Below are 12,431 nucleotides of genomic sequence, written 5' to 3'. Positions count from 1 at the left end.
TCCCTTGAACCTCGATGTCTCTGAGCTTCTTTCCTTATGAGTTAGATGCCTTGGGAATATAAAAACCCTGGGGCAGGTAGCTTTGGACTCCCTCACTAGGTGTAGAAGCCTTAAGGAAGAAGGTTATTAGGCTAAGACCATCAAAGAAGAGAGAGGGGAAAGAGTGAAGGTCAGAAAGAGAGAACTGATGACTTCTGATTTCTTGGGTCCAGTCACTGAGATCTCTCTATCTTTTCTGGTTCCTATGTACAGGATCTCCAGTGTTCTTCTGAAAAGTCTCCTCTTTCCTTGAAACCAGCTGGAGTTGAGCTCCTCTCACTTGTGGTTCAGACTTGGTTCTAGACCCTCCCTGATTATTATGCACCTCCCAGACCCCAAAAGAAGCACCGATTTGTTTTAGCACCATTAAGAGTGAAACTTTTTATTCTTTATTGAGAATAGGGTTTGCAGAGCACCAAACACAATTCACCAGCATCGCTAGGCAGGAGTGCCCTAGTGTGAGCAAATATGTGTTAGGAGCAGCCTGACTGATTTACTCAAATGCTTGCTGATAGTCCAAGCATTTACACTGCCGGAGCCAGGCCAATCCTTCTATTTTTACGATCAAAAACCGAGAAGTACTGTCTCAGGAAGATATCACCAAGGATCCAGGTGTTTAGAGAGCTATTTTCTGTGCCTCCTTGAAAGACGCTGCGGCAGTTGTTTTGAATCTGGAGGAGTTAGAGACACACACCAGTCAGCCTGTGCGCTTACCTGCGACTCTCTCCTCAATATCCAGACCTGGCATACTTTTTGGTTTTATTTCCCTCTTTTGGTAAGTATCAGGTGATTTTCTCAGCAGCTGGGGATATGAGGGTTCATCCAAAACCAAAAAGGGCCATGACATGTGGTTGCAATATGGCAAGAGTGTGGGGAGGGGAGGATTGGGAGTTTGGAATGATCAGATGCAAAGTAATATACAGAGGAATGATAAGCAACAAAGTCCTACTTCTAGAGCAAGGAACTGTATTCAATATTTATTGACTAACTAATGAAAAAGAATATATATATTTGTATATGTACAGCTAAATCACTTAGCTGTGCAGCAGAACTTAAGGCAATGCTGAAGATCAGCTATACTGCAATACAGTTTTTTAGAAAAGAACAAGAGAGTGTCTCCTAGTTCCCCTCACACTCTGTTTCTTTCCTTCTGACCCCTGCTCATTGTTTTCTCTGCAGAGAATGTCTGTTCTTCTCCTGTGTCCCCCAAACTGGTTCTTTTTAACTTTTATTTTTTTTGGAGTATAGCTGATTAACAATATTCTGAGTTTCAGGTGGACAGTAAAGGACTCAGTCATACATGTACATGTATCCTTGTCCCAAAGACACCCCTCCCATCCAGGCTGCTACCTTACATTGAGCAGTGTTCTCTGTGCTATACAGTAGCTCACTGTTGGTTATACATGTTAAATACATTCAAAGCAGTGCTCACAACACATTCTTTAAGCCTTTGCTCAGCCCCTCTGAGAAGCCTGTTTGGACCCACACTCAGCCTTTGGCCACTCCAGGCTTGGCTGGGTGACTTATTCTGGTCTCCATCCCCGCCAGTCGGTCCATAGTCCTCAACACCCCTAATAAGTCCCAGGGTCCCTTTGCAGAGCACTGCGGGGTGCCATTTGCATGGAACCCAGGGCAGATTTGCCTAGACCCAAGCAGGCCTCCCTATGGTGCCATGAGTCAGGGGTTTTAGAATTACTGCAATTCCCTCTCTTCCTCAGAGCCTTCTTTGAGCCCAACAGCCTGCTCTGAACTCCCACAGGGAGCTGACGTGAAGCCTCCACCCTGTGTCAGGGCTGAGCAGTCACTGTGCACCCTTTAATCACCTTAGCATCCAACCTCCCCACAGAGGGGTCGGGTAGCCCAACTCACAGAGGGGGAACTGGGACTTAGCAAGGGGAAGTTGCAGCCGAGGTCTAAGGTAGCCATGTAATTTATTGTAACCGGGACAATTTCAATAATGAAAGGGAGACTGTTAATCATTATGGTGGGAGCACACACAGGGACTGCCACCAGCCAACCCCTCTTGTCACATGTCCTATTTTAGGGATCCCTAGTGCTGACTTTCTGAGTTCCTGCATCTGAGGGGTCTAGTTGAACTGAAGATCTATGAGGGCAGAGGCCCTTAGTGTTCCCCTCTCCTTGTGACCCCCACCATGCCATCACAGAGTGGTGTCTCCATATTTATTTCAGGAGGATGGATGTCCCAGACTGTCCTCTACTCTCAAGTGGCTGATTTTGTGGGAGGCGCTGGCCCAGCCACAGGGGCTCAGCAGCATCTGCAGTGGTGTGGCTTGGCCTGCAGAGGGTGCCCTCCTCCCAGCAGTAGCCCAAAGGTTTCTGCAAACCCTAATTTAGAGAACCAACCCTCAGGGATGGCCCCTCACCTTGATGATGTAGGCTTGAGGGCGCAGAGGATAGTCGATGCCATTGATGTTGAAGATGACAGGAGGCAGGGTCTTGACAGCATCACATGAAACCACATACTGTTAGAGAGAAGGAGAGAGGTTGGCCCAGAGGATCCTTATTATGTGGGGAGACTGGGAGTGACCCTGTGGCATGACCCTTCACCTCAGAGTTCTCAAGCCTGGCGTTCATGAGCTTGTGGATGTTGGTGACCAGTTTTGTTGGGCCGTAGATCAATGATGTCCCGGTGTCCACAAGGGCCTCACATCCACAAGAACAAGCAGTCACAGTCCCGTTCATGCTGATGCTGAGAGACAGTAGGACAAAGCGGGCATCAGGGTCATGTGGAAGGCTCCCTCACAGCTCCCCCTCCCTGACTGTCTCCTGACCAGAGCTTCATCTCTTGCCCTGACTTTTCCTTTGCTCTGATCACAGTACCTTCCTTGACATCCTTGAATGCAGCACTTGAATACACCAGGTTTTTTGTACCTTGACATAAGCTGGTCTTCCTTGCTAGAAGAGCCCCCTTCCCTTTGACTAGCTAATTTCTCCTCATCTTCCAGATTCCAGCTTAACTGTCATGGTTCCAGGGAAGTCTTTCCCCTGGTGTGTATCAGTCTCCTCTCTTGGTTACTTTCTATAGACCCTTCCTCAGGTCTGGTGGTGGTGGTGGTTTAGTCGCTAAGTCATGTCTGGCTCTTGCGATCCCATGGACAGTAGCCTGCCAGGCTCCTCTGTCCATGGGATTCTTTAGGCAAGAATATTGGAGTGGGTTGCCATTTCCTTCTCCAGAGGATCTTCCCAAAGCAGGAATCGAATCCAGGTCTCCTGCATTACAGGGAGATTCTTCACCAACTGACCTATAAGGGATGCCCCTCATGTCTAGTATGTACCAAAGTGACAATTCCCTCTGTGTATGTGTCATTTCTTGTACATTTGCCTTCTTAGATGAGAGGACAAGTTTTATTCTCATCACATCTCTAAAGTGCCTGGCACTCAGTGGATGCACAATGCTTGTCTGTTGAATAAGTGAATGAAGGCTGTGAAAATAATGAAGACCATCCAGAGAGGTATATCTGATGTCTCACCAACAATGGGACAAACACACAGTAAAGATGGAGGTTCCTGTGGCAGTAGATTCTCATAGGGGTGGGGGAGACCGGCTGCCCTGGGAGGGGATGTCTCTGAGCAGCAACCCCTCACTGGGCTCAGACACTGAGACCCTGACCAGGCGATACCTGACTAGACACAGAACCTCAAAGGACAGGTAAGCTTTTATCTGAGGGTCAAACACAGAATCTCATCAATTATTGCCTCTTCTCAAGCCACTCCTGGATCCCACCTTCCCGATTCTCTCAGTTGTAGCCCCTGACCCACTGTGCCCAGGGACGCGGGGTGTCTCTTTTTATGAGTCGCTTTCGGGTCCCAAGACTGTGGCCAACCTCTCTCCACTGCTGGCTAGCTTCTCCCTAAGGAGACCAGTTTCCCCCATTTCTTCAGGACTTTCCCTGTTTTTAAACTGACATTTCTCTGTGCTGAGAACTTCCTTGGTCCCATGTAGCCCTGGACAGTTGGTTATCTTATCACAGCTCTGTTCAGGCTGAGGAAATTCTCCCTGATCCTCTTTTCACCACACTGTAAAGTCCTATAACCATGCTCCCCACCTCACACTCAGGGGTGCAGCCCTCCCATAGCTGCACAGGCCTCTCTGCACCCTATGATGGACCCTGTTCAGAGCCCTGGGCAGGAGGCCTGGGGTGATTATGAACCTATGGGTGGTTTGTGTATCTATGTGTTTCTGTGTTTGTTTATGTGTGTGTTCGTATGTGGCTCTGTGTGTGTACTTGTGTGTCTCTGGCTGGTTATGTATTTTTCTATGTGCCTGCTTGTGTCTTTGCATGTGTGTCTGTGTTATTGTGGGTGGTGTGCATGTCTGTTGACTGTGTGTCTGGGAGTGCATCTGTGTATCTGCCTGTGTCCATGTACAGATGTGAGAGCATCACTTGGGGTGACCCTCAGAGGGAGAGGCTTACTTGTTCATGCTTATCTGCCAATGGCTAGTTTGGGACACTGGTATCCAGTTGAGCTCTCCCTTGTAGTAGCGGTGGTCCACCCCACCAAACATCACCACACTGCCCTCTGGCTTGTTTCTGTAGAGAGAGGAGAGGGGGAGATCCTTGGAGGACAGTAACAACAGCACTGTCTGAGAGCTGTGCTTGTCCACCTTTCAAAAAGGAGTTGAAAAAGGAGTCCCACACTTTTGTTTTGGGTCCCACTCTTTCTTTTTACACTGGCTCCTGCAAATTGTTTAGCTGGTTCTGGGTACCCAGTGAAATGTTAGTGAGAAGGGAAGTACATCAAGTACACTGGTCCCCACGTACAGATGCAGAAATCAAGTCTAGAAGAGATTGAGAACCAGACAGAGGTCAGTCGCTGGCTAATGAGCGGCACAAAGGAGGTTAGAAGCCTGGCCACCTGCCTGGGCTCCACCTACTCATTCTTCAGAAGAGGCCCTGGACCTCCTGTGACGTGAGTGCTCAGAGATACCCTCAGAGGACAGTGTGCTGAAGACTTTTGGCTTCCCCCTTGTCCAGCCTGTATTTTTTCAGAAAAATCAAGGCCTGAAAGCACTAAGGGTGTGGCTTCAAGTCACCCAGGATTGGCTTCACTGGCCCGTGACCTGTGCTGTCCATTGGGCCCCACACTCAGCAGGGCCCCCACCTCTGCTCTCCCTGTCTTGAAATTCCCAGGGAGTTTGAAAAAGGAGTTGAAAAAGGAGTCCCACACTTTCGTTTTGGGTCCCACTCTTTTTTTTTGCACTGGCTCCTGCAAATTGTTTAGCTGATTCTGGGTACCCAGTGAAATGTTAGTGAGAAGGGAAAGATTTCCACCTTCCCTCTCTTCCCTTCCATGTCAAATTCATCAGCAAATCCTGTTGCCTTTTCTTCCAACTCGTATCCTGACACCTTGCATTAGTCTTCCTTTTCGCTCACCCCCTACAACAAGCCCCGGCTCTTACGCCCACGAGCATGGTTGTGTACCAATAAAACTTTATTTATAAAAGCCAGTGGTGAAGCCAGGTGGGACCCTGGGCCATAGTTATCCTGGGTTAGAATATCCCTTAGGATACTTCTGTATCAATTGTTGCATAATTTTCATGCAACTGAAAGCATCTTAAAACTAATTTGGAGAGAGGGATTGTTCAGCTCAGACTTACGTGTTCAAGTAGAAGGCGAAGACAGGCTCAGAAAAGGCACCGTGTGACCACAAGTTGTCAAAGATGGGGATGGTATCTTCGATGCCCATGGCGGGAAAAGCCAAGCCCAGGATACCATCAAAGGGTAGAGAATCAAACCCGTATTCCTCCAGGCTTAGGCCAAACGACTGTTCAGGGCTAACAAGGTTCCCGATCTGTGGGCGAGAAGATTGCTCCGAAGTAAAGGTTTGTTAAGTTCGTCTAGGCTTGGGCTGAGGGAGAGATGCCATTAGCACTGCAGAGCAGAACTGAGGTCTTTCTGTGTCCTCGGTAGACTTCAGATGGTTAGACCGAGCTGGGAGGGGATTTGGATTCTATTTATGTGGGTCTGTGGACTTTTAAAACATCTGCTCCTTGAAAAACACCGTCTGAGGGAGTCAAACTGGCCTCATGCCTTCGGCAACCAAGAATCAGGCCAGGACCCAATGGTGCCCCCTTGTGGACAAAATGAGCAGGAGAGCCTTCTCTGGCGTCTCTGTGAACTGATGACAGAAATGAGGTGAATTGATGGTTAATGTATTTTGGGTTCTGCATCTGCCCAGAAAGACAGAAGTCCATTATACAATGTTGCTGGCAGGGTTCTTATGAAATTACTGCCTGGGAAATACACTTTTGGGGGTATGTGTGTGTTTGTGTGAGTGTGTATGAGGGAGAGAGAGAAAGTAAAAGAGAGAGGCGAACTACTCAGGTACTTCGGGGGAGGGAGGCTATAGGTTTTATTAGACTCCCAAAGGCCCCATACGTTGAGAACACACTTATCAGGCCCACCTACATCTCTGGCCTTCTGCTTATCCACCCCGGATACCTGAAGTGCTTGACTGTGCCCAGGGTCCCCAGATCAGTTTTATCCTTTCCCCAAACACCCACTACCAGCTTTGGTCCTGACAAGCCAGCCTAGACCCATTGCTTACCACACGTGTGACCTCAGCAAGACCCTTGCTGTCTGCACCTCAGTTTCCTCATCTGTATCATTAGCTAATCAACACACCTGCTGCATGAGGTTGTTGTAGGTTTAAGCAAGTTATTACCACGAAAGTGCCTGGCACAGTCTGAGAATATAAAAGTCGGTGCTTTCCCCTCTCTTCTTGCTCCCAGCAAAATGAACCTTGAACTGCTCATGGTCAGAGGAGCTGCAAGACCACAGCCCAAGCAACTCTCTGGGTTACCTAATTCATTTGTTTGTATATCACTATGGAGACTGTCTCTCCAGGGACAGAATCCTGTGGGTAAGATGGCCAGTATCTATGGGAGTTAGGGTAGGATGGTCCTGCCAGCTGGTCCTGTATCTGTTTTGTAAGCAGTGGTCACTCCATAGTCAGTCCTGACTCAGCTTTTGTTTCCACGTTACCCGAACTGTGTCAGAGCCAAGAAATCCCTGAATTATCCCAGATCCATAGAAGATGGTGATAGGCGAGCCTACTTCCCGGAAGCTTGAAGAATTTTGAGGATTGAAGGTTTTGTGTGTATCTGCAGACACAAGAGATAAGTGTCAGTCAGGTGCCAAGGGTGGAGAAGGGAGTTGAGGGCAAGTAAAAGATGGGTGGGTTGGAGGGTGTTTGTACTCACAACAGGCTGGACTGGTACAGGTGATGCAGGGCACCCACAAGTTAGCTGAGCCTGTGTCAAAGACGACCCGGAACTCCTGAGGGGGTGTTCCAATGGTGATGTTACCCACGTAGGCAGTCTGTGGGGACCAAGATGGGTGGGTTAGTGCAGATCTGGCTCCCCTCGACTCCCACACTGCTGCCTCCCTCTGGGTGTCACATGTCTTCTGAGATCACTTTCCAATCACCATGCAGCTCACAGCCTTTGTTCTCAGAGGTGCCTGCATTTGATATTTTTTCTTGCACCACGTGGTGTGTGGGATATTCACTCTATGACCAGGGGTTGAAAAAGTACCTCCTGCATTCGAAGCCCAGAGTCATAAGCACTGGACCTCCAGGGAAGTTCTGGTGCCTTCATTTGAGAAGCTCTCTAGTCTCCTCTTCAAACCCAGTCTGTGCACACCCTTCTCCAGGAGGGTCTCCTTGATCAATCCCAGCCACTCCCTCTAAACTCAGACCACATCCCATAAACACTGCACAGGTGACCCTTTCATTTGTCATATATTTACTCTTTGCCTATCCCTCAGGCTGCCTGCACAATCTTGAAGACAAAATGTGCTCTTTTTCCTAATCTAATAACAACATCCACAGTGTTAGATTCTTATGGCCTTACACAGAATAGGGATTCGGTAACTTTTTCCTGCTGTTATTCTTGCATCTGTGGAAGTTGAATTCTTCTGCCTGGGGGATTCACAATTGCTTTGCAGTTGGCTTTATCTTTTGACTACAGATGGCTCACCCTTCATCTGTAACTGAGTGGCTCACTTAGTTCAGAAGGAACAATCTCCCTCAAACTAATGACATCTTTGACACAGAAATGGATGTTTACCTGCCACCTGGTCATTGCTGGACCCAGTCACCACAGATCAAGAGTTGTGGATGAGAATGCCTTCTCCTCTGGAATGGGGTTCCTGTTCCCCAGTGTTTCTGCCTCCTGCAAGAGCCCCAGCCCCAACTTCCCATCTGCCACCTCCAGAAGAACCTCAGTGCTAGGCCAGAGCACCAGGGGGCGCTGTGAGAGCCATCCTCCCTACAAACTCACATCCAGATAGTTCCTCAGCGGGTGAATAGTTATTTTGGAGTCATTCTTGGACAGTCTGTAAGCTTGTTCCTCCAGGAAATTGTTCAGCAAGTTTTTTTCCCTCAGGGTTTCTCGCAAGGTCTTCATTTTCTTTAGAGGCAAACTTTCACCGAGGATTAGGAAAAGAAACAAAGGAGAAGATACCATTAGCTGTCTGTGTTAAGGTATAACTGTCATTGTAATACACTGTGTATTTTCCAAGCGTTTTTATGAATGTCACCTTATTATCAGAATGCCATGCAAATACCATGGCAAGGGCGTAGGTTTGAATACAGGTTCTGTTGTGTAACATTGGGTAAGACCATCTGGATTCTCAGCTTACCCCTGGGTAAAACGGTGGAATGTAATGATTCTCATCCTCCACATAGAAAATTGGGAGATAAATGAAGTGATGGATATAATGTATCTGATATATAGTGAATCTCAACAATGACAGCTGTTAGTATTGCTATTGCCATTCCACTGTATTGTTCTCAAGGAAGCTCAGGGAAGAAGGTTGTAGAAGGGGATCATTATCCTAATTTTATGGGGAAGGAATCTGAAATTCAAAGAGTTTGTCACTTGGCTGTGGTCACACTGCTTGTCAGATATAAAATAGGGTAGAAGTAGCTCTCCCAATCTTTCTCCAAGTAGAAACGGAACAGAGGGTTGAGAGAAGAATCCAGGAGATAGGAAACAAATTAGGGAAATTAAGAGGCTAAAGAAGCAAGGATGAGTCAAAACTGAAAAATTAAAAGAAGAGAAAACAACATGGAGAGATCTGCACTCACAGAGACTTCCAAGGAGATGGAGAGATAAATTAGAGAGATGCCGAGATGCAGACATAGACATATACACACTGAAGTAGAGAGAGAACAGAGAGGACACCTAGAATATGTAGAAATGTAGAAAAATGCTATTCCACAGGACCACACATACATTTGTACAGGTTGTGCACTAAACAATTGCAAGGTCTTCCATTTTCAGCAGGTCACCACATGATGGGGTCCCAAGAGTTATGCAACCATGCAAACCTACACCTCGACCCTTGGGACCCACAGTTTCTATAGCAAGATGTCTGCATGCGTGCTAAGCCACTTCAATCGTGTCCAACTCTATATGACCCTATGGACCACAGCCTGCCAGGCTCCTCTGCCCGTGGGATTCTCCAGGCAAAAATATTGGAGTGGGTTGCCATGTCCTTCTCCAGGGGATATTCCCAACCTAGGAATTGAACCTGCATCTCTTACATCTCCTACATTTGCACGTGGGTCCTTTACCACTAGCACTACCTGCGAAGCCCAAGGCTAAAGAAGCAAGAATAGGTACCTATAGAAGGTGCTTATCAATAAGTAAGAGTTGAACCTTAAGACCATCAGGGAAATATTCCATTCCTTTCTAACCCAGAAAGGAAGATGATGCCACTTACAGTCCCCATACTTACATGACTATGCACTCTGAGAGGGCCACCAGCCCGAGAAGCACAAGCCACTTCATGCTTCTTTCCTGGCTCCAAGTACTCAGGGAAGCTTTAGTTCCTTGACATGCAGTGGTGACCAGGAGCTTCTAGTTATATGTGCTCTAACCTGCCCTGATTGTCCCCTTTAGGCCACTAATGGATCTGATAAAAATACAAAGCTCTTGATAAAAATTTTATTTCCATCATTGTCCTTAGGGAATGGACTTAGAAAATTCTTGGAATACAGAGAATTCTCCTGTGATCTCTTACTTGAGGCTAGGCTGGAGTGAACCACATGGACATCTAGGTGTGGAGAAACTTGCCAACCTGGAGAAAATAACTGCTAAGAACACCATAAAAATGAATACCAGGGGCCGTGCTAGACATTCATGATCTCATGTGGTCTGCCTAGCCACTTCATGAGGTATGGTTTGCTGTACTCATTGGAGAGCTGATTGCTAGGAGGCAAAGAGGTCAAATGGAAAAGTGGAGGCTTGAGAGGCAGCCCAGGGACATATGAGTGGCTTTAGGTAGTGGGTGTAATGGCAGAGATAAGGGGCACCTATGATGCCAGTCTACATCAAAGATTTAGGGCAGAGCAGTATTTCAATTGCATGATTTCAGTATTGGAAGAAGTGCCATATGCATCCACAAGATATTTTATATCGTCAGGGAAGACACATGTGCTGATGTCTGAGTTAGATGGTGGAAAGTCCAAGTTGATCAAGACACAAGTGGTCTTTATCTTAATCGAGCTATCAGTCTAGTTCTTACAAACTCATGGTCCAAGAAGCAAGAGAAATGATACAAAGCCTAGGCAGCCGTGCTCAACACTGGGCAGCACATGCCTTTCCACTGGGAGCAGCCTCTCCTCCACTTCAGCCATGCTGGAAAGTGGGTCAGTTGGCCATGTTTTTGAGAGAAGTCAAAAGTCTGGATATTTATGTGCAAGTTCTTGATTTTAATGTTAGTAACTAATTTTTATCCCCCTAAACAGATTGGGAGCTATATTTCCACCATGGTGGGCTGGAATCAGCCTTCAGTCTATGCAGGTTTTTATTTCTGGCCTAGAAGTAGGAGTGTAGTGGGGACAGAGATGGATTTAATCTAAGTTGGTTGATTTAAAATGAGACTGAATGCATATTAAACATGTTAGTTTTCTTTCTATTTGAAAGGAAAGATCACGAGGGACATATCAATCAATGACCTTAATAATGTCAGTTTGCTGAGGATAAATAGATAGATGTCTGATATAAGTCTCCAGTAGGGTCCATGCCATGAAAAACTTTGACTGCCAAACAAAACACAGAAAAAATAATTTTGAAGTGTCTTATCAATCAAAGAAGGCAAAGAAAACCACACCAGTCTGGGCTCCAACCCAGACTGAGATGAACAGGGCTATCTGTTAAACTGTTACCACAGCCAAAGGAAAGACAATCGTGTTTCCTGGCTCTTCCAGGAAAATAGGCTCTCCCAGGGCCTATTCTTGCATGAGATCTATCCTGGCCTGTCCCTTGGATACAACAACAGGGGCCTGGTCTGGACACCAGGTATGTATAGATGGGGCACAATGTCGTAACCCTAATTTTTGCAAATTGTTTAAATCCAGTTTTGGTAGTTCCGTCTTTACAGAGGGAATATGAGAGCATCTAACAAATGACACACACATTTGCTCTTTAACTCAGCAATTCTACTCCTAGGGATCTACCCAACGACACACTGGTGAAAATATAAAAAGCTATATGCACAAGCTATCTTTTGCACATTGTTTTTAAAATAAAAATATAAGCAACATACCTGAAGTGACCATCCATGGAGGAATCTGCAATAAGGCACAGGGCATCCCAACACCGGGGTATAATGTGGATGAAGGAGTAGTGGAATGGGTGACATTGTCAACTGTGTATTTAGCTTTTTAAAAAAAGAGGGTCCAAAAAAGTTCTTAGAGTTTGTTGCTTCTTATACACATGTATGTCTATTTTCATTTAGAAAGAGTAAAAGAATTAGCCAAAAACAACTAAAATGTAATTTATAGATGAGGAGCAGGGAAGTGAGATTTTTCTTGTTTTATGCTTTGATTTGCAGCCATGAAAATGTGTTATAGAATCAAAAAGTAATCATGTGCGTCAAAATTGAGAACAAAGACTAATAATAAGTCTAATTGTAACAAGTTGGTGACTAGATGCACATATCAAAACATTGCTTGAGTTGCTATAAAATTCAGAATTATGACTCTACATTCAGAATACTGAATGTACTCTGGCTGAGCAAGGTTTGGTTTGAGACAAGCCTATAATCAAGGGATTTGTTCCCTCTTTGATGCTCAAAAAGATCTTGGAGCTTTGAATGACTAATGAATGAGAGAGGGGAACCAGTCATGTTCTTTGGGGACTTTGCTTTATGGATCTGCTTGGAGAAAAAGGACAGACACACAGGACAAGCCTGGACATCTCTGGGTCTCAGCTGGTTGTGAGTTGAGTTCCAGCCACCAGACTTCATGGTCAGGTGCTGATGTTCTTCACAAGCCACCTTCAGAGAAGGAACAGAGGAAAGATATTTTGCCCAGAGAGCAGTGTAGTCAGCCGATCACGGGATCACACAAGGCAAGAT

The 12,431-nt window shown here is 46.2% G+C and overlaps 1 protein-coding gene across 1 annotated transcript; it reads right to left on the bottom strand.

The window, feature by feature from the left end:
* Positions 1 to 394: 394 nt before the first annotated feature.
* On the bottom strand, positions 395 to 9,913 carry LOC104988336 (pregnancy-associated glycoprotein 2). Its single transcript, XM_010839616.1, has 9 exons — positions 9,807 to 9,913; positions 8,345 to 8,486; positions 7,265 to 7,382; positions 7,047 to 7,165; positions 5,660 to 5,853; positions 4,476 to 4,592; positions 2,608 to 2,749; positions 2,424 to 2,522; positions 395 to 710 (listed from the first exon to the last, which is right to left on the bottom strand). Exons 1-9 carry the CDS (start codon positions 9,857 to 9,859, stop codon positions 564 to 566), a joined length of 1,131 nt encoding a protein of 376 aa, XP_010837918.1. The 5' UTR covers positions 9,860 to 9,913; the 3' UTR covers positions 395 to 563.
* Positions 9,914 to 12,431: the final 2,518 nt, after the last annotated feature.

Source organism: Bison bison, unplaced genomic scaffold, assembly GCF_000754665.1.
Source record: "Bison bison bison isolate TAMUID 2011002044 unplaced genomic scaffold, Bison_UMD1.0 scf7180017864124, whole genome shotgun sequence".
Classification (NCBI taxonomy): Eukaryota; Metazoa; Chordata; class Mammalia; order Artiodactyla; family Bovidae; genus Bison; species Bison bison.
Note: the sequence above shows the minus strand (reverse complement) of the source record. Positions and strands in the feature narration are given on the sequence as shown.